The sequence below is a fragment of the Carlito syrichta genome, unplaced genomic scaffold, assembly GCF_000164805.1.
Source record: "Carlito syrichta isolate Samal-C Ts95f unplaced genomic scaffold, Tarsius_syrichta-2.0.1 Scaffold309778, whole genome shotgun sequence".
NCBI lineage: Eukaryota > Metazoa > Chordata > Mammalia > Primates > Tarsiidae > Carlito > Carlito syrichta.
The window spans coordinates 200,958-222,939 of record NW_007253874.1 but is presented as its reverse complement, the minus strand read 5'-3'; the positions used below and the strand labels follow the sequence as shown (position 1 = coordinate 222,939).

Genomic DNA, 21,982 nt, shown 5'->3' with positions numbered 1-21,982 from the left:
ATATGGAAACACAAACGACCACAAATAACCAAAACAATCCTTAGCAAAAGAAACAAAGCAGGAGATATCACACTTCCAGACTTCAAACTTTACTATAAGACTACAGTACTAAAAACAGCCTGGTATTGGTACAAGAACAGGCATATAGACCAATGGAACAGGAAAGAGATTCCAAAAGCAAAGTTTCAATTTCTCAACCAACTCATCTTTGACAAAGCCTCCAACAACAAACACTGGGGAGAGGAGAACCTATTCAGTAAATGGTGCTGAGAAAACTGGCTGATCACATGCAGAAGATTGAAATAGGACCCCTACCTATCACCATACACAAAAATTAACTCTAAATGGATCAAAGACCTAAACATAAAACCTCAAACTGTAAGAATTTTAGAAAACGCAAGAGACACCCTTGTGGAAATTGGAACTGACAACCAATTCCTGATCAGAATCCAAAGTGTCTATACCATAAGAAATAAGATAGACAAGTGGGACCTCATCAAACTGACAAGCTTCTGCAAAGCAAAAGAAACCACCAAGAGAGCAGGGAGACAGCCCACAGAATGGGAAAAAATATTTGCCAATTGTATATCTGACAAAGGCCTAGCATCTAGGATCTACAAGGAATTCAAATGTGCCAAACGGGAAAAACCAAACAGCTCCATTAAAAAGTGGGCAAAAGACATGAATAAACACTTCTCAAAAGAAGATATACAGGCAGCCAATAAACACATGAAAAAGTGCTCAGCCTCACTAATCATCGGAGAAATACAAATCAAAATCACACTGAGATACCGCCTAACCCCAGTAAAAATGGCCATCATTAATAAAACAAACAACAGATGCTGGTGAGGATGCGGAAAAAAAGGAACGCTTCTACACTGCTGGTGGGAATGCAAACTAGTACAACCTCTTTGGAAGATAGTGTGACAATTTCTGAAGGAACTAGAAACTGACCTTCCATATGACCCAGCAATTCCCCTATTGGGAATATACCCAGAGGAACAGAAACCATTCAACAAAAAAGATACCTGCACACGTACGTTTGCTGCAGCTCTATTCACCACAGCAAAAACATGGAACCAACCATGCTGCCCATCGAAGCTGGACTGGATAAAAAAATGTGGTACATATACACAATGGAATATTATGCAGCCATAAAGAAGGACAAACATAGGGACTTCACAGCAACATGGATGGATTTAGAGTCTATCATACTCAGTGATCTACCACAGAAACAAAGAATAGAGTACCATATGTTCTCACTCATAAGCGGATCTTGGACAATTATCGTAATACTATAAGAAAGGGATTGGTAGCAGTGGGAAACTGCCAAGGGCGGGGGGTGGGATTGGCAGTTGAGGGAAATTGCTAGGGGAGGTAGGGGCACACCTTATCAACAAGGGTATCTGCATAATCAACATTTGTATACCTAACCCTGAATTGTACCCCACAACTTTAAAATAAAAAAATAAAAATAAAATAAAATCATAGGAACAAAAAAAGAATGGTGGTTGTCAGGGACTGGGAGAAAGAGAAAATGAGTTACTGTAATGAGCAAGGAATTTCAGTCTAAGATGGTAAAAAGTTTTGTGAATGTACTCAATGACACTGAACTATATACCTAAAAATGGTTATAATGGTAAATTTAATGTCATGTATATTTTACTATAATTTACAAAAAAAATAAAGCAGTTGGCTGGGCATGGTGGCTTAGCCTGTAATCCCAGCACTTTGGGTGGCCAAGGCGAGAGGATTGCCTGAGCCCAGGGTTTGAAACCAGCCTGGCCAACTTAGTGAGACCTTGTCTCTACAATAAATCAAAAAATAATCCGTGGCAGCACATGCCTGTAGTTCCAGCTACTTGAAATGCTGAGATGGAAGGATCGCCTAAGCCCAGCAAGTCGAGACTGCAGTGGCCGTGAGTGTACCATTGCACTCCAGCCTGGGCAACACAGATTCCAACTCAAAAAAATTTTTTAAAAATAAAGCAGTCAAGTCCCACTCTCTCCACCTCCCCTCCCCCCACAAAAAAAAAATACCATAAAGGAACAAAATAAAACCTCTTACCTCCAAGTTATCAGGACAATATTTTTGCTCTAAGTCCCAAGAGGGTGTTTCACCAAACACTGCCATTAGATGATCAATAAACCTAAGGATGTAACATGTATTTTCTGAGTATTAATAACTCATGATTTATTTCCCACATCAGTCCTAAACATCAATTCACAGAGATACCAAGAATCTATAAAACATGCCAGGCACAGTGGCTCATACCTGTAATCCCAGTACTTTGGGAGGCACAGGTGAAAAGATTGCCTGAGTCCAGGGGTTCAAGACCAGCCTAGGCAACTTGGCAAGACCTCATCTCTATAATAAATAAAAAAAATTAGTTGGGCGTAGTGGCGTGTGCTTGTAGTTCCAGATACTTGGAAGACTGAGATAGAAGGATCACCTGAGTCCAGCAGATCGAAGCTGTGATGGCCATGAGCGTACCACTGCGCTCCAATCTGGGCGACAGAGTGAGATTCGTACTTTAAAAATATATATATAAAACATGAAATGCGCCAGGAGCAGTGGCTCATGCCTATAATCCAAGCATTCTGGGAGGCTGAGGTGAGAGGACTATCTGAGACCACGGGTTCAAGACCAGGCTGGGCAATTTGGCGAGACCTCATCTCTACAATAAATCAAAAAATTAGCCAGGCGTGGTGGTGAGTGCTTGTGGTTTCAGGTACTTGGAAGGCTCAGGCGGAAGGATCACCTGAGCCCAACAGGTTGAGGCTATGGTGGTCGTGAGCATGCCACTGCTCAGCCTGAGCGAGACTGAGATGCCAACTCAAAAAAAAAAAAGTATAAAACATGAAAGGCAGGATTTAAAAGCAATACCCAAAATGTACATGTGTATCACCATGTGTCCTATTATGTAGTTTTCTTTAAACAAACTCAGACTTAAAAACACTTCTTAGGCTAGCCACATTCTAAGCATGAACCCTATGAAATCACAGGTTACATGTTAATTATATGTGCTAGCTATTTGCTAGTAAATAATCACTTAAATTACTATGCAAGTACTACCTAAAATGACTTCATATTTCACCAGTGACATGTACCACTCTGGCAAACACTCTACCGTGGTGTTACCCTTACTAGCTCAGGTAGTCACTGCAAACCCAGTTAGTAAAGGTTCAGTCAACCACAGGATAGGGCAGTGGTATCAAATCAGATTGTGTGAAACCCTTCCTCCTCAACCGAAACTCCACCTGTTCCTCCTGCCCCAAAAGCAAGGAGTGCACACAAGCAAGAGCAGAGGGCTCTCTTGGGCAAGTGAATACCTGGAGTCCTCGTGAAAAGCAGAGATGAAGTCTGACTGGGCATACTCTGGATACAGAAAGAGCACAGGCCAGCTCAGCCTGCCCTGGTCATCTAGACTCAGCCTGGCTCCATAAGGGTTCTCAGAGTTGAGTCCATTCAGGAAAAGGTCACCTGGACCTTCTGAGGCTGAGTCTTCATTCTCACAAGCAGCTTCAGAGAGCCGGATGTTCCTAGCCTGGGTTAAGAACAGAAACACACACACACACACACACACACACACACACACAAACCTTGTATTGGAGGATGCAGACCCATTTCACTGAAATAAGGAAACTTTTAAAATGCAAACTCCTTGAGGTCAGTTCTAAACATGACTCATCTTCATTGTCCCGGAGGCCTGGCACATAGTAGGCACCACTTGTTTCCTCACCTTCCCTGGGCATCTACCATGTGCTGGACTCAGTGTCACAGAGATGAGCTAGACAAGGTTCTCTGCCCTCAAACCTCTGCTCAAAACCTAGTGAGGAGACGGTTATGGAAATAATGACAATGTAAGGTGAGGAGTTACAGAACTGCAAACAGTGAAATGATTAATTCGGGGGTGGGGGGTTGAGGGCTGGAGGTGACAAGGAATGCAGGGTCTTGAACGATGATGACTCTGAAGGGCAGAGAAGACAGGAGGCAGGGGCAGTTAGGAGGGAGGAAGCATATTCCATCCCAAGGAATGCTTGTGCAAAGGCACAGAAAGATCAAGAGAGTGGCCAGTATCGAAATGTCAAATTTTCTGTTCAGCTGGGACACAGAATACTAGAAATAATGTGCACTGCACTGACTTGATCTTGACTGTCTCAGAGAAATGAGGGTAAACCAAGGGTCTGAAGGGTAGGGTTACCTCTCATTCATGTGTACAAGGGTTGCTAAGGTCAGCACATGTGGGAAAATGACATGCAACCAAAATTACATTTGATAATATCCCCTAAATCAGGGGTTGATGAACATAAAGGGTCAGATAAAGCATATTTTAAGCTTTCTGGGACAATGATCTCTATCAAAACTGACTACTCAACTCTGCCACTATAGTACAAAAACAGCCAGAGGTAATACATAAATGAATAGGCAGAGCTATGTTCCGGGCTACAATTTGCTGATCCTTCCTTTTACTGAAGGTTTAACATCAGTAAAATATAGCATGTAAGGCTTTGTGTACTGTTGAAAGTAATTCTTATACACACTGAAGTTTGAGATGCAGGGTTAGACTAAAGAAGAAAACACATAAAAACATCTGTTTGCAAATGTTTAGGCATTCCAATATTCTATCCTTAAGAAAATTACCAAATCCCTCACTGTGAGTAGGATTAGATGAAAAATCTGGAATATTCCAATCTGTTTAATCTGTTAATACATGTTGACAGACTGCTGTGGGAAGAAAGTAGTGGAATGCATTTTAGTAGTGTTAAGTTACCAAAGTCAGCCAGTAACTTAAATGGGTACATAATTTAACTGAAAAAGAATGAAACCAAAAACTCATCCTACAATCTCCCAATAGGTACGATCTCCCTTGTGAAGACCAAGTAAGATCACACAAGTGATTTGCTGAGTATCAAGGTTAAAGCAAGCTTAGGATCAGATGCAGTGGCTCACACCTGTAATCCCAGCACTTTGGGAGGTGGAGCTCAGAGGATTGTTTGAGCCCAGGGGTTCAAGACCAGCCTGGCCAAACTGGCGAGACCTCATCTCTACAATAAACCAAATTAGCCAGGCATGGTGGCGCATGCCTATAGTTCCAGCTACTTGGAATGCTCAGGGGGAAGGACTGCTTGAGCCCAGCAGGCCAAGGCTATGGTACCCGTAATCGTGCCACTGCAATCTAGCCTGGGTGACAGAGTGAGACTGACTCAGGAAAAAAAGAATGCAGGAAAGAGAAGGAAGGGGAAGTAGGATGTTGTTGCTATTTTCAAGAGATAGGTTGTCATTCTGTTGCCCAAGCTGCAGTGCAGTGATGAAATGTCATGCTGTCTGCTTCATCCGCCTGGGACAAGAATCATCCCTTTGTCCAGCATATCCATGCTATAGCTACTGCCTGTAGTCACTTGGCAGCCATCCTGGTTGTCAGATCAACTGTGGCTACACTGAAGTGCTTGAGTTCAAGGAACTTTATTTTACAAAGTGCAAGAAGAGTAATGCTGCCAATTTGGATATGCCAAAGAAAAGCCATAAAAGTGCTTTCTTTAAGTAAAAAGGTGAAAGTTCTCAACTTAAGGCAATTTTTAAAAAAATCATATGCTGAGGTTGCTAAGATCTACACTAAGAGTAATCTTCTATCTGTAAAAATCCGAAGAAAAGAAATGTGTGCTAGTTTTGCTCTCGTACTTCAAACTGCAAAAGATATGGACACAATACATGATAAGTGCTTAGTTAAGATGGAAGAGGCATCACGTTTGTGGGTAGAAGACAAGAGCAGAAATGTGTTCTGACTGACGGCAGTCAAATTCGGTGCTATCTGAGGTTTCAGGCATCCTGAAGGTCTTAGAACACAACCCCCTGGGAAAGGGGGGAGATAACTGTGTAAGTTACTGAGACCAACAAATACACACAAAGGGAGAGCAGACTGAACTTAGGGTGTCTGACTCCAGAGCCTGGGCTCCCTCGTCACTCTGCTTCACCACAGTTGAAAGAAAATGGAGAAATTCCCTCAGCTAAAGCATTCCAAGGAAGGTTCCCAACAGGCTTCACAGGATCAGTGGACTCCCCAGGACCACAGAACCCGAGGCTTGAGAACTCACCTGGACAGCCTGGAGTAAAGCCTTGTTCTGATTCTGCTCCTTCTTTTCTTTCAGCTTTGCTTTCCTCGTGTCCCTCTGTTCTGTTCGCTGAAAACAAAATTCAGATGCATCAGCTCTAGAGACTTGGTTCCTCTTCTATTGCCCTGGCCTGCTCCTGAATTATCCTCTCTGGTCTCTATCCAACTCATGCTCCTGTGTCAAGGGAGACCAGTAGCTGGATCAGTTCCATAAACATTTACAAAGCACATGCGAAGGTGTCAGGCCCAGTGGCGGCAGAAATTTGAAATCTAGTTCCTGTACCCAATGAGCTTAGTCTACTGAGGGGCTGAGGGGTACAGACAATGAAAAGTCAATGTGTGCTATCTGTTACATGGTGGTATGAACGAAATGCTATGAAACAGAAGAGGGAGTGGCTGATTCTCCCCAGTGAGGAGCTGAACTTAGGTACACAACAAAGACTCCCCCAGATGCATGAGAAAGAGCATTCTCCACAGAGCAACTGACTCCACAAGGCAGTGTGCCGGATATAGGATAACACACTGGAAAAACCCAGGGCAAAGATTTATCAGAGGATCTGCCTTTTGCACAATTATAACCCATGAGAGACAAGTACCATCAGTCTACTCCATCTGGCAGAAATAGAATTTAGATTTCCTTTTCCCGCTAATCTACCCCAGATCCGCTGATGCTTCTTTTACCCTCAGGACTGTGGATTAATATGGGTTGATAAACATTTTTCGTAAAGGGCCAGAGAGTAAATATTTTAGGCTTTGTGGACCATGATGGCCTCTGTTGTATGTTATCTAGTTTTTGTTTGTTTGTTTTTAATGTGAAAAACATTCCTAGCTCACAGCATGTCCAAAACAGGTCACAGGCTAGATTTCGGTTATGGGTCAGTTTGCTGGCTCCTGCTCTAAAATACAGCACCAACCATCCGTCATCTTCTCCATAAGGGCTAACACAGATCTTTTTCTTATAAATAAAGTCTATTCTTTCAGGGAGACAATGGCTTATCACTTCTGCCTAGTTCCGCAATACCTCAATACTTCAAAGCATAATGTCACACTCATTAAGCAGTCCCATCTCATTCCCCTCTCCCTCAACTCCCAGCAACCACAAATCTGCTTTGTCTTTATGGATTTGCATACTTCTGATGTTTCATATAAAGAGAATCATATGTTGCTCTTTTGTGTCTGGCTTCTTTCATTTGGTACAGTGTTTTGAGAGTCATTCACATTATAGCAAGGATCAGTTCTTCATGCCTTTTTACGGCTGAGTAATAGTCCGCTATATGGGTAGACCACATTTTGTTTATCCGCTCATCAGCTGATGAACATTTACATTTCTACTCTTCGGCTACTATGAACAGTGTTGCTACGATCATACATATACAAGTGTTTTTTTGAATACCTGTTTTCAGTTCTTTGAGGTATATACCAGGGGTGAAGCGCTGGTTCTACAGTAACTCTATATTTAACTTTTTTAAGGAATTGCCAAACTATTTTCCACATCAGTTCCATTTTGCATTCCCGTTAGCAAGGTACAAGGATTCGAATTTCCCCACATCCTTGTCAACATTTGTTATTGTTCTTTCTTAAAAAATCATAGTCATCCTAATGGATGTGAAATGATAACTTACTGTGGTTTTGATTTGCGTTTTCTAATTACTAATGATGTTAAACATATTTTTCATGTGCTTTTGGCCAATTATGTATTATTTTTAGAAAAATCTCTATTCAGACTCAGATCCTTTGCTCATTTAAAACACAATTTTATTATATGTGCTGCCAAAGCGAGTACCCAGCTTTTCCTTTTAAGATTTATGATTAGCAGCCGGGCTCAGTGGCTCAGCCTGTAATCCCGCGCCTTTGGGAGGCTGAGGTGAGTGGATTGCCTGAGCCCGCGGGTTCGAGACCCGCCTGGGCAGCGAGACCTCATCTCTATAATAAATCAAAAAATCAGCCGGGCGTGGTAGCGCATGCCTGTAATTCCGGCTACTCGGAAGGCTGAGGCGGAAGGATCGCCGGAGCCCAGCAAGCGAGGCTGCGGTGGCCGGGAGCGGCCACTGCACTCCAGTCTGGCTGACAGAGTGAGACTCCAACTCAAAAAAAAAAAAAAAAAGGATTTATGATTAGCCTATTGTTTGCGCCAAGTGTTATCCACCACTTCGGGTGACTGCAGTCTTTAACAACTGCCTCTAATTGTCACTCCTCCCCCCTCACTCTCTTTCCCTCTGTATTTAATAAAAAAGCTGTTCATACTGGGTAAGCTCCCAGTCAGGTCCAAAAAACAGCCTTGAAGAAGGGTCTTCCAGGGATCCACCAGATGATCAAATGATGACAGTTCTTTGGAGATGAGACTTTAAGGAGCTCCAGCCCTACTCGGCCTCCTCTGCTGGTTGCCAGGCTGCTGGTTTTCACCATGACTTGGGCTACCGGCTTTCAAAGCTACTGTGGAACTGAGGAGGTGGAGATGAGACTAGAGCAAGTTAAAAAGCTACAAAGTTTGCTGTTCCTACTGAGTCTCAGCCATTTTTCTTGAATAAACACTCCACAGATTGCTGCAAGCCTCTGGTTCATTTTCAGAGTTCGGGAAAAGTTGATTCTGACAATTTTAGCCAGTTTTCTCATTGATTTTTTGGAGGAAAGAATTTTTGAAAGTCTTCAGTCCACCACAACTGATATCATCCCCTCCCCCCTTTTTTTTGTGAGTTGGGTCTCACTCTGATGCCCATGCTGGAGTGCAGAGGCATGCTAGAGGCTTACCACAACCTCCTGGGCTCAGGCAATCCTTCCACTTCAGCCCCCTGAGTAGCTGGGGTTAGGCATGCACCACCATGCCCAGCTAATTTTTTTTTATTTTTTGTAGACATGAGGTCTCATTTTGTTACCCAGGCTAGTTTCAAACTCCTGGGCTCAAGAAATCCTTCCACCTCAGCCTCCCAAAGTGCTGGATTACAGGCATGAGCCACCACACCCGGCCCCTCTTTATTTTTAATATACTTTTTTTATCAGTTACTGGGAAAGAGTTGACATCTCTCTCCACCTATTTGTGGAGATTTGTCTCTTCCTTCCTTGAGTTCATTTCATGTATTTTGAAGCTTTGTTATTAGGTGTCTACACATTTAGAATTGTTAAATCTTCTTATAAGCGGATCCTTTCATCATTTAAAAAATACCCCGCTTTATCTCTGGTAATACTTGCTGCCTTGAAGTGTACTCTGTCTGATATTAATATGGCCACATGAGATCTGCTGCTTATATAAGCCAAGCACATAGGAATCCAGAATCAATTTATATTTAGATATGGGGAGTAATTCTGCTATTCAGCAAGCAATGTCACTTAGACCTATTATCAGGCTCTTGAGTCCTGAAATCTTCCTTTAGTTGTGACTGTGCTTCAGGACCTAGGAGCTCTCGGTGGATAGACAGCCTTGGCTATGGCCTTCCCCTAGCCTTTCACTCCTGCATATACCACTTTTAGAAATTCTGGCCCACACCCAATTACTTAGGCTCAGAATTCTGTTATTAAGATAAATGGGCCCGGAGTATCTACCTTTTCTACCATTTCATGTGACCAGAATGACCTCTGACTTCCTGTCCAAGGACAACTGAAGGCTCCCAGAGCATTGAAAATTCCCATTCCATAGTATAAGCAGTGAAGGGAGACATAAACCAGGAATCAGGAGGCCTAAAGTCTAGTTCTGGCTTTGTATTAACAGACATGTAGTACAGTACTGCACAGTGGCTAAGAGCCTGGACTCTGGAGCAAGACTGCCTGAATTTGAAAGCCTGCTTCACCACAGTTGGGTGACTCAGGCACTTTCTGATCTCTCTGGGCTTTAGCAGAAAGAGAATTAAGATAGTAACTGCCTTACAGGGCTATTGTGTGGTTTAGATAGTTTAACATAGTAAGTGCCATCTAAATGTTGGATATTATTTTTGGTAGTGATGCTACTGCTACTATTACTGTTTTTATCATCATTTTAGCTGTTATGCCAGAAATGTAGTATCTCATCAGCAAGTTACATGTCTTAATGCTGACAGTTGCACATTAATGAAAAAGCTTAAAGTTTTGTTTAAATGTTTAACTGTCCTTTCCCCCTCTTTCAAGAGCATTACTCAGTATGCAGACTAGACTATGGTAGTCTTATGTTATTTCCTGTTTATTCAAATCATAATAATAGCCATTATTTATCAAGTCCTTACTATATCAAGAAATGTGCCAAAAACTACACATATGAATTACACACACACATACACACGCTCCCTTAATCCTTATAAAAACCTTTGAGGTATATATCATATTCCTCATTTTCAAAGATGAGACTGAGCTTCAAAAATATCAGGAACTTGTCCAGTTACACAGTTCAGCAGTGGCAAAGCAGTGTTCAAGCCCAAATTTGCTGCAATATCCTCCTTGGCTCTTGTCTAAAATGTTCTTCTCATAGTCTGGGCTTGGTGGCTCAGCCTGTAATCCCAACACTTTGGGAGGCCGAGGCAAGTGGATTGCCTGAGCACGTGGGTTCCAGACCAGCCCAGAAGACTTGGCGAGACCTCTTCTCTACAATAAATCACAAAAACTAGCCAGGCATGGTGGCATGCATCCATAGTTCCAGCTACTTGGAAGGCTGAAGCAGAAGGATCACCGGAGCCCAGCAGGTCGACACTGGGGTGGCTGTGAGTGTGCCACTACACTCCACCCTGGGCGATGGAGTGAGACTCCAACTCAAAAAAACAAAAACAATAAATAAAAATAAATAAAATGTTCTCTCTACCATCATTCAGCTGAGTAGACTCCTACTCAGTCTTCAAGAGATTAGGCTCAGGCAGGCATCACCTCTCTCAGTGAACCTTCTCTGTCTGCTATCTCCATCTCCACCCCACTCTTGGCTAGGGCAAAGTGAGATACCACTACTATCTACAGTCACGTAATGACATCCCTTAACAACAGGAATACATTCTGAGAAATGCACAATCCTGTTGTGCAAACATCACAGAGTGTACTTTACACAAACCCAGATAGTGTAGCCTACTACACACCAATGTTATATGGTATATACTCCTAGGCTACAAACCTATACAGCATGTTACTACACTGAATGCTGTGAGCAACTGCAACACAGTGATAATTATCTGTGTATCTACACACCGAAACATAGATCAGAAACAGTAAAAATATGGCATTGCAATCTTAGGGATCCACCGTCAACGCAGTCCGTCATTGAGTTGTTACATGGCACATGCCTATACTCTACTGGACACACCACATATTCTTGTTCACCACTATCGCTTAACTATTTACTTGTTTGTTTACTTGTATGTGTCCTCCACTAAGTTCCAAGAGTAGGGACTGGTCTGGGTTTTGTTTTTAAAGAGAAAAAATTTACAGCAATCTGAGACACAATCTAGGAAATGCTAATTAATGTTAATTAGTAAATGTGAATGGGCTGCTGTTACCAACCTTCAGCTTGTCTGCTTTAGCCCTCATTTCCAGAAGCTTCTTCTCTTTGGCATCTATCTGCAGCCCCTCATCGCACCAGTTCACAGCTTCAGCAAAGTGTTTCAGTTCCAGATGGCATAAGGCACCTGTAGAACCCAGACCCTTAGGATCCAAGAACAACATGCATGGAAGGAGCCTGCCCTGAGCAGGACCCCACACCCCACCAGCTACCAGCCAACATCCTGAAGGGGAATCGTGGAATAAGGCCCTTACACTGCAGTCCCCAGAGAAGAAAGAATATTTTTTGTGTCCTAAATCAGAAAGACTCCTAAGATTTCATTCAGCTCAAAACTCCTATTAGTCTCCCTGGTATTAAGGGTTCTTAAAGTAGGAAAAACTACCACTTAGTGGCAAAAAGAACAGGTTTTGGAATCTGACTACGCTGGGCAGGAAATCTGACTGTCATTTACCAGATAGACCTTAGACAAAGAACCAAGCAAATTCGAGCTTCAGGTTCCTCATCCACAAACAGGAAGGATAAAGCCCATCTCAGATGACTTTTTAAATGGAGACAGAAAGTAGAAACTGCTTCAGCCACTCAAGACAGTGGCAAGATAAAAAACATTAGGCCTCTCCTATTTTTGTTCTTTATGGCTACCAACTTAAGCTGCATCTTCTTCTTACTAAAATTTTTTAATGTAGTCATGTTCATTTTTCTCTAGCTAACTTCCTCATACTTTCCACAGAATTATAAAAATATCAGTTCTAAGAACTTAGATGTCAACCAAATCTCACCCCATCTTCCTGAGATGAGCAAACTGATATTCAGAGTAAGTGTCTGCCCAAGGTCACACTGGAAGGTAAAAATGACAACTGAAGCAAGGATTACATACTTCCAGTCTGAGGCTAACTCCACAGGACTATACTCCATTTATTTGCCTGTATTTGTTCAGTAACTTCTTTCCTTACAGCTAAGGTGTACAGATCTACTTACCGCCCCTAACCATGAACATCTAAAGAGGCATAATTTCTTTTTTTTTTTTTTTTTTTTTTGAGTTGGAGTCTCACTCTGTTGCCCAGACTGGAGTGCAGTGGCCGCTCTTGGCCATTGCAACCTCGACTTGCTGAGCTCCAGCGATCCTTCCGCCTCAGCCATCCAAGTAGCTGGAACTACAGACACGCGCTACCACACTCGGCTAATTTTTTGATTTATTGTAGAGATGAGGTCTCGCCAAGTTGCCCAGGTGGGTCTCAAACCCGCGGGCTCAGGCAATCCACTCACCTCAGCCTCCCAAAGCGCAGGATTAAAGGCTGAGCCACCGAGCCTGGCTAAGAGGCATAATTTCAATAAAGCATTTTAAACTGGCCCATGGGGATGTAGAGAAGATGAATATGTGATGAATAAATTAAAGTTTGCAAAGCACCTCTGAGCTGCTCAAAGAAAAGATGAAGTATAAAAGTAATAAAAGCACTATTATTACATAGAAAGGTCATACTACAAGAGAAAAAGTAATCTGGGAACATCTCAGCATCAGAGTTATCAGCAAAGGTGCCCTAACTTATCTTTTAATTAACATTAACATGGCATTTGAAGATCTTGCCTTTCAATCAGCCAGTCTGAAAAAAAATTAGAATGTGGCTTTTGGAACTGCTTTGTTTTAATTAACTTTATTCTTTATTAATTTCAAATGAGGAGTTTCAATTTCTCTAAAATTCTTAAAAATAAAAAGGATTAGATAATTTCTGAGAACTTCTTTTAAAGATGGCATGTTGCTATTGATAAGAAACAGGTACTTAATATCAAGACTGATAAAATAAGGTAACTTCATTAGTATCCTAGTACCTTAATATTTAACCTTTATTCATTTATTTTTAAGTTTTAAAACAAAGTTTATTACAGAAAGAAGAGAGAAAACAAAAGACAGGTAAAGTTTCACACCAGAAAGGCCTGGCATGGGCAAGTCTCAAGAAGGAAAGACTGCCAATATTAAAACTTTAAATGACAATTTTGGTGCAGTGAGTGCTAGCTTTTTTTTTGTTATTATTATTTTTTCTTTCCTTTTTTTTTTTTTTTAAAGAGACAAGGTCTTACTCCATTGTCTAGGCTAGAGGGCAGTGGCACAATCATAGCTTACCAGTCTTGCACTCCTGGGCTCAAGCAATCCTCCTGCCTCCGCCTCCTAAGTAGCTGGAATTACAGGCGTGTAACACAACACCCAGCTAATTTTTCAAAATTTCTGTAGAGGCAGGGTCTCACTATGTTGCCCAGGCTGGTCGCCACCTCCTAGCCTCAAGTGATCCTCCTGCCTCAGCCTCCTACAGTGCTGGGATTACAGGCATGAGCCACCATGCTGGCCAAGTGCTAGGTTTTCCATAATGACAGTCATACTGTACTTCTACAAGACTTACCTCTTACTATGGCTTTGAGGTGGCAGGGTTTGAGCTTTCTGGCAGCCATCACATCATTAAGAGCAGAGCGAAAATTGCCTAACAAAACACCATTAAAGTAAAAGAGAAAACAAGTTTCAAGATCAACACGTTTCCAAAATTTTATATGTAGTGACAAAGACAATCTTGCAAATATAGAAGATATAAATCAGAGCAACTGTTTTTAGAAAAAATATAGCTGTGCTCATCAAGAGCCTTTGAAATGTTTATATCATCAGATAATCCACAGAAAAACTGTAAACAGCTAGTAAGCACATGAAAAGATGCTCACCATCGCTAATCATTAGGAAATTAAAATTCATATGATATTGGTACAAATTAGACAGATAATATCCAGTACTGGTGAAAACATGGAAAAGGGGCATTTCTTAGGATAAATCAGATAGCAAATTATCATGCACTTTATACACACACTTTGACTCAACAATTTTTTTTTTTTGAGTTGGACTCTCACTCCATTGCCCAGGCTGGAGTGCAATGGTACACTCACGGCCACCCCAGTGATCTTTCTGCCCCAGCCTTCTAAGTAGCTGGAACTACAGGTGCGCACTACCATGCCTGGCTAATTTTTGACTTTTTTATTGTACAGACGAGGTCTCGCCAAGTTGCCCCGGCTGGTCTCGAACCCGCGGATTCAGGTAATCCACTCACTTAGGCCTCCCAAAGTGCTGGGATTACAGGCTGAGCCACCAAGCCCAGCCAACTCAACAATTTCAAACAAATGTTTTAGAAAATTATCCTTAAAAATACTTACACAGAGGTGGGGAGGGAAAAAGAAAAAAAATATACAAATGTGCAAGGATAACCCAGTATCCTCAATTTGGTGATGATGAAAAGAAATATGCTAAATCCATACTATAGAATACTATTAGTCAGCCATTAAAAACAAACTGGCCAGGTGCGGTGGCTCACACATCCCAGCACTTTGGAACACCAAGGCAAAAGGAATACCTGAGCCCAGGAGTTCGAGACCAACCTAGACAACATAGAGAGACCTTGTCTCTAAAAAAAAAAAAAATCAAAAAATTAGTCTGGCAAGGTAGCATGCACCTGTAGTCCCAGCTACTCGAGAGGCTAAGGCAGGAGGACTGCTTGAGCCTATGAGTATAAGGCGAGCCTATGAGCCTATGAGTATAAGCGAGCCATGACTATGCCACGGCACTCTAGCCTGGGTAATAGAGTGAAACCCAACTTAAAAAAGAATGAGATAGATCTGCACGTAAGAGACATGGTAAGGTGAATGTGCCACATTGTCTAAGTGATGGTTCCTTGTGAATAAGAGCCCATTTTTGTAAGGCAAACCAAACTAAATATACAGAAACCCCTATACACATGCATACGTATAAGTGCATTTTAAAAAGATATATAATCACACACACACACCAGTTATCTAAACTGGGAGGAGACCATGAGGTAGACTCTGACTTTCTAGTTTACATGATAAATATTATTTAATGGTTTAGTATTTACCTATCACCTGCCTTGGAGTAATAGTTGGCTAACATCTACTTTAGAATAAGGAACAACCTAGACTAAGGATAGTTTACTCTAACTCTGTCCTTCCAGGTAGACATGGTGAAAAGGAAAACAAGATGGACTATAAAATTCTTTTTTTTTTTTTTTTTTGAGTTGGAGTTTCACTTCATCGCCCAGACTGGAGTGCAGTGGCCGCTCCCAGCCACCGCAGCCTCAACCCGCTGGGCTCCGGCAAACCTTCCGCCTCAGCCTTCCAAGTAGCTGGAACTACAGGCGCGCGCTACCACACCTGGCTAATTTTTTGATTTATTGTAGAGATAAGGTCTCGCCAAGTTGCCCAGGCGGGTCGCAAACCCACGGGCTCAGGCAATCCACTCACCTCAGCCTCCCAAAGCGCTGGGATTACAGGCTGAGCCACCGAGCCCGGCTGGACTATAAAATTCTTACTATCTGAACCCAAAAAGTAACTCAGTTACTCTGGTAAGGTTTTGATATATGAGGGAGTATGATCTAAGATTTTTGAGCTTCATGTCTACCTGGAAGAAGAGTTCAATTAGAGTAAACTATCCTTAATCTAGGTTTCTGTGATAAACAGTCCCTATTGCTCTGATACTCTCTAGCCCCCGTTACCCATCATAATGGTTTTTATCATAAGTTAATTCTTTACAAAGCACTTAATAATGAAATAAATTACCTAGATAGTACTGTGCCGCTGCTCGGTTGGTATAAAGGATAGCATTCAAATCAGGATCTGCACATTTCTTCTTTAATCCTTCAGTATAGGAAATCACAGCTTTCTTATAGTCTTTTTCTTTAAAGTAATCATTGCCCTCATCTTTATAGGTCTTGGCTTGTTCTGCAAAGAGGAGAAATCATTACTACTGCCTACTTTTTAAAAGGCTTATTAGGCGGGACGCAGTGGCTTACACATGTAATCCCAGCTATTCTAGAGACTGAGGATTTTTGATTGCTTGAGTCCAGGAATTCAAGGCTGCAGTGAGCTATGATCACACCACTGCACTCCAGCCTAAGCAACAGAGAAAGACCTTGTCTCTCAAAAAATAGTAAACAGCTGGGCATAATGGCTCATGCCTGTAATCATAAGCACTCTGGGTGGTGAAGGCAAGAAAACTGTCTGAGCCCAGGGTTTGAGACTAGCCTGGGCAATGTGGCAAGACATCGTCTCTATAATAAATAAATAAAAATTAGCCTGAAGTGGTGGTGTACACCTGTAGTCCCAGTTACTTGGAGGCTGAGGCAGAAGGATCACCAGTGCCCAGGTCGAGGCTGCAATAGTTGTGAGTATGCCACTGTACTCCAGCCTGGGTGACAGAGTGAGATTCTGCTTCAATAAATAAATAAATAAATGGTTAAAAATAGATTCTACCAGGTGCAGTGGTTCATGCCTATAATCCCAGCACTTTGGGAGGCAGAGGCAAAAGATTGCCTGAGCCCAGGGGTTCGAAACCAGCCTGGGTAACTTGGCAAGATCTTGTTTTTACAATAAATCAAAAAAGTAGCTGGGCATAGTGGTATGCACCTGTAGTTCTAGCTACTTGGAAGGCTGACACAGAAAGATCACCTGAGCCCAGCAGGTTGAGGCTGCGGTGGCCATGAGCGTGCCATTGCACTCCAGCCTGGGCGACAGAATGAGACTCCAACTCAAAAAAAAGAAAGAAAGAAAGAAAGAAAGAAAGAAACAGATTCTAAATCATGCAATAACATAATGCATGACAAACCAAAGAGAAGAAACCAATAGGTAAAGAAAACTCAAAATTAGTGCTATGATAAAAATGAGTATCAACATAGAGAAAGTCATGCAAATTTAATGCTAATTCCAAATATCTTACAAGGTAGACCACTAAGTGCTTACCAAAAAGAGAAGCATAAAGGAAAAAAGTATACTTATTCTAGCTCTTTAAAAAAGGGCTTTTTAAAAAAAAAAATCACTGAAGAAATGGGAGAGAAGAATACTGCTGATTTTGTTTATGTTGTTTCCTTCTCTGGCGTACAAATTTCCCCTCCTCACCCTAAAGAATTAAAGCTTACAGAATTGCTTGCATACTGCTCACATTTCCTATCCATTGTGAGCCCACTACTGTCCCTTCAATATTCTGAAAACACCCACTACAGCTGTAGTATACAGCTACATGTTGCCATTTACCACACACGTTTGTGCTGACTCTTAAAGACAATTAGGCTTCTCATTGGAGTCTGACCTTTGAAGGGCAGGACGGTGTCTTATTCACCACTGTACTCCCCCCACCAATGCCTAGCATTTAGTGGGCACTCAAAAAAGTCTGTGAGGAACAGTGACAAGTTAGCTCACACTAACTACTTCTTTGTTATCAATCTGAACTTTTCTGACCCACACTTTATCTCAATTCAACAAAACAAATGTTAGTCATGTCAGATACCTTCTGGAGATCGCTCCTCATCAAAAATAATTGACTGAAGGCAAGCCAAGTCAGGATTCTCCTTGGGATCAATTTCTGATGGCACATTCTTCATAAATAGGGGCACCTTTTCAAATTCCTGGAGATTGTAAAGAGAAGAATGAGTTGCATGAACAAAGATTTTCTACTGAGTCGATCCAATTCCATGACTCCTTATCAAAGTTTTCTTACTCATCACGATTTGAACATCATGATCGGCTGTATCTACCTACCCAGGCCTCAGTTTCCCTTCTGGAAAATGTGAGTATAACGAACTCTAATGATTCCTTTAGTCCTCCCATTCTACAAAGGCGGCAGCAATTACGATTAATTGAGCGCCCTTCTGTTTCTGGCACTTCACCCACCATCTCATTTCCTCTTTGCCACAGCCCTACAAGATCGGTGCTAACGTTGGGGCAATTTTACAGATGAAGAAACGGGGTCAGAGAAATTAAGTAACTGACCCATATTAGAGCCAGTAGGTGGTGGAGCCACGGGTCTGACCTAAAACCTGGACTCTTTCCTCCATCACCACCCCCCACTTTGCCTGGTTTGAGATCAGGTACCCTTACCCTTACTGACGTTATGTGCCCTTCCTTCCCTGGCAGTGTCCTGCTACTGCCAATTCCTTCCTTATAGTATTACGGTAAATGTTCAGGGCCAAACCTGGACTCTTAAGTGTACTGACAGCTTAAGAGAACGTTCAAAAAACCTCGTGTCTGGAAACCACCCATCCGGGGCAGCACCAGGGATGGGGGATGCGGGGGGCGGCCTAGAGCCTGGGAGTGCGGAAGACGCGCCACACACGTGCGGGGCCCCCAAGACCGCCCACCTCCTCCCACTGGTCCTCGCGGAAGCCGCCGCGGTAAGGCTGGCTCTGGAACTTTTCCAGGAACGAGTCCATGGCGTCGTCTGAGGCGGCGTCCTGGTCTGAAGGTTCCATAGTGGATATACTGACGCCTGGAAGCGGGAGGCTCCTTCCGGCGGCGCGGGCACCCTTCCCTCAGTTGTCCGGGCCGCGCCAGCCCGCGCGCCGAGGGTTCCGCCGGAAAGGCCCCTCCGCTGGAATGGCCCCACCCGTCCCCGAACAAACCCCGCCTCCGCCCCGCCCTCCCCTCGGTAGAACCTTAGCCTCGCCGGTCCCGAATGCTTTTGGAGTGGCGGATAAACCCAAGCCCCACAAAGGACCCAGTGTCGCTTCTTCTGCTCGTTTGTTCATCAGTCACTTCCCAGCCACTGAAAAGACCTTAGAGTGGTGGGAGACACATTTCTCTTAGGAAGGCCTGGACGGCCAGGTGAAGGATCGTTGCGGGGAGGCGGGGTTAAGAGATTGACAAGGAGGCTGCCGGTGAAGACCAAGGGAGAGGAGGGATCTGAAGCCCAGCAGTGGAGCTGGCAAGTTGGTCATTCTTTGGCATGGGACTAAGGGAGGCAGCAAGGCTAAGGATGATGCATGGGGATCATGAGCCTTCCAGTGCCGGCGCCTGGAGTTCTACACCCAGCAGGACACCTGCCCAAGTGCGCCCTTCCCTCCAAATCCAAACCTCCTTTTCCATACTTCCTCCTTCAGCCCCGCTCCCCAACCCTGGCTCCCTTCCTTGTTCTGTTGAGTGCAGAGCCTACAAAGTCCCTTTGCTTCCTTTTTTTTCATTTGATTCCTATAAGAACACTAACAAAAACCTATTTTACAGGTGACAGCGGGGCAATCTCAGAGAGGGGAAGTGACTTGCCCAATGCTCTTTGAACCTCTCAACTCATGACTGCTTGCTGGCCTTGACCAATAACTGAACTGATCAGTCTCTGCTCTGCTCTGAGGCCACCCAGACCCAGAACACAGCCACCATCATTTGCCAAGATCACCTCAGACCAGGGTTCTGGCCAATGAAAGCAGCAGTGTCTCTGGGTGAAAAGAGCTCAGGTAGAGGAGTTGGGGGTAGTATGGGACCCACACTCCCCTTGGTTCCCTTGTGTGACTGTGGGCAAAGCCCACAGTCTTTTAAGCTTTTAAGCTTTGTCCTAGTCGGTAGAATGTCAGCAATAAAGCCAAGCAAAGGATGCAGTGGTTGTGAGCATTCTTGGCAATGGGGAGAGTTGTGCACATGGGCCACCCTTGTTTCCTGCTCTCTCAGTCCCAGAACCCCAATGGCCTTGACCTGCCATTTATTGGAGGATGAAACCGGCCCGGTGGTTCATGCCTGTAATCACAGCACTTTGGGAGGTGGAGGCCTGAACCCAGGGGTTCGAGACCAGCCTGGAAAACTTGGCGAGACCTCATCTCTATAATAAAATCAAAAAATTAACCTGGCGTGGTAGCACAACTGTAGTCCCACCCAGACCCAGAAATCTTTGTTCTGGGTCTGGGTGGCCTCAGATGGATGGCCTGGATGGATCGCCTGAGCCCAGCAGGTCAAGGCTGCAGTTGCCATGAGCATGCCACATTGCACTCCAGCCTGGGTGACAGAGTGAGATTTTCACTCAGAACAAACAAACAAACAAAAACCTTCTTGGAGGAAGACTGTATGGTCAACTTCACGGGATCCTCATCTCCAGAAGAAGCATTATTTGGGTGCTCATCGGGCTGATGTCTTCCCCACTCTACACACTCTTCTGGGGGAGTCTCACCCACTCCCAGTACACAATGAATCCCAAGTCTGTTTCCCCCTCAAACCCCTCTGCTGAGCTCCAGCCCTGTGCATCCATCTTAGCCCATACAGGCTGCTATCATAGAATACCATAGACTTTGGGGTTCACAAATAACAAACATCTGTCTCTTACAGTTGCAGAGGCTAGGACATCCGAGATCAAGGTCTGGCAGATTCAGTGTCTGGTGAGGGCCTGCTGCCATCTTTTCACTGTGTCCTCACGTGGCAGAAGGGGTGAGAGAGCTCCCCGGGGTCTCTCCTATAAGGGCACTAATCTCATTCATGAATCCCCACTCACCTCTTAAAAGCCCCACCTCTACTGCCATCACATTGAGGGTTCAGATTTCAGCAAGGGAATTTTGCAGGGGACACAAACATTCAGACCATGGCAGCAGCCAACCACCTTGTGGCTGCCCCCTTTGAGTTTGTTGCATAGTCCCTCAAGCTCGCCATGTCCAGACTGAACTCATTCACATCTCCCGCTCCCACAGACCTGCTCCTGGTGGTGGATTCACCACTCAGCGTGGGGCCTCGTTGGCTCAGTAATCCACCGGGAAACTCAGCACCATCCCCACTGCCTCCCTCTCCTTTCTCCCTCCTCTAGCCTGCCAACCCCCAGCTTCTGAAATTCTCCTTCCTCCGTCCCCCGCAGGCCCGCCCACTCTCTCCATTCCGCACGGTCCGCCTGCCATTCCCTTGGCAGTTTCTGGCCAGGCCTCCCTGACTGCGCTTGCCCACCTTGCCAACCAGCCTTTCACTCCAATACAGCATGGACTTCTTCTGCTGGCTCCCAACACTTGCCTTTTCACCACTCCCTTTTATACCCCAGAATCTTTCTCCCTAGTCAATCATTCGAGTGTGTTTCCATGTGTCTTCTCAGTCTGTAAGTGTTTCTAAAAAATGCAATTTTTGTTTTTAATCAGAGTCTCACTCTGTTGCCCAGGCTAGAGTACAGTGACACGATCACAGTTCACAGCAGCCTCCACCTCCTGGACTCAGGCGATCTTTCCATCGCAGCCTCCCAAACAGCTGGAACTACAAGCACACACCACCACACCTGACGAATTTTTAAATTTTTTGTAGAGATGGGATCTCACTGTGTTGCCCAGGCTGATCTCAAACTCCTGGACTCAAGCAATCTTCTCGCCTCAGCCTCCCAAAGAGCTGGGATTATAGGCCTGCACCCCCATGCCTGGCCAAAAATGTGAATGCTTTTGTGCATACATTTTGATAGGCTTTTTCCACTCAGACTGGGTTTTGGGTCCCTCCCACAGTCTCTAACCACTGTGTGGGGCTCTGTGGTGCACATTGTCTCCCCAGGGATGGCTACCCAAGCTGCCTCCTCTCGCCAGTACCATAGAGAATGCTGTAATAAATTTCCTGATACATCTTTTCATGATCTTTGAAAGATTCTCCCAATATGTGTGCCCATGAGTGAAGTCACT

At 43.8% G+C, this 21,982-nt stretch overlaps 1 protein-coding gene across 3 annotated transcripts in view; it reads right to left on the bottom strand.

Annotated features, from left to right (window-relative positions):
* The window catches only part of TTC4 (tetratricopeptide repeat domain 4), a 25,678-nt gene extending 6,783 nt beyond the window's left edge, over nucleotides 1–18,895 (bottom strand). Inside the window, exons 1-8 of one of the 3 annotated variants that reach the window (XM_008067809.1) lie at nucleotides 18,728–18,895; nucleotides 17,878–17,995; nucleotides 16,155–16,316; nucleotides 13,946–14,023; nucleotides 11,558–11,682; nucleotides 6,096–6,182; nucleotides 3,333–3,547; nucleotides 2,068–2,149 (exon numbers count right to left, since the gene is read on the bottom strand). In XM_008067809.1, the coding sequence (XP_008066000.1) occupies nucleotides 2,068–2,149; nucleotides 3,333–3,547; nucleotides 6,096–6,182; nucleotides 11,558–11,682; nucleotides 13,946–14,023; nucleotides 16,155–16,316; nucleotides 17,878–17,995; nucleotides 18,728–18,838 (978 nt within the window). In that variant the 5' untranslated portion in view covers nucleotides 18,839–18,895. The remainder of the gene's footprint in view (nucleotides 1–2,067; nucleotides 2,150–3,332; nucleotides 3,548–6,095; nucleotides 6,183–11,557; nucleotides 11,683–13,945; nucleotides 14,024–16,154; nucleotides 16,317–17,877; nucleotides 17,996–18,727) is intronic. The other 2 variants (XM_008067810.1, XM_021717486.1) reach the window with 2 other exon arrangements.
* Nucleotides 18,896–21,982: the final 3,087 nt, after the last annotated feature.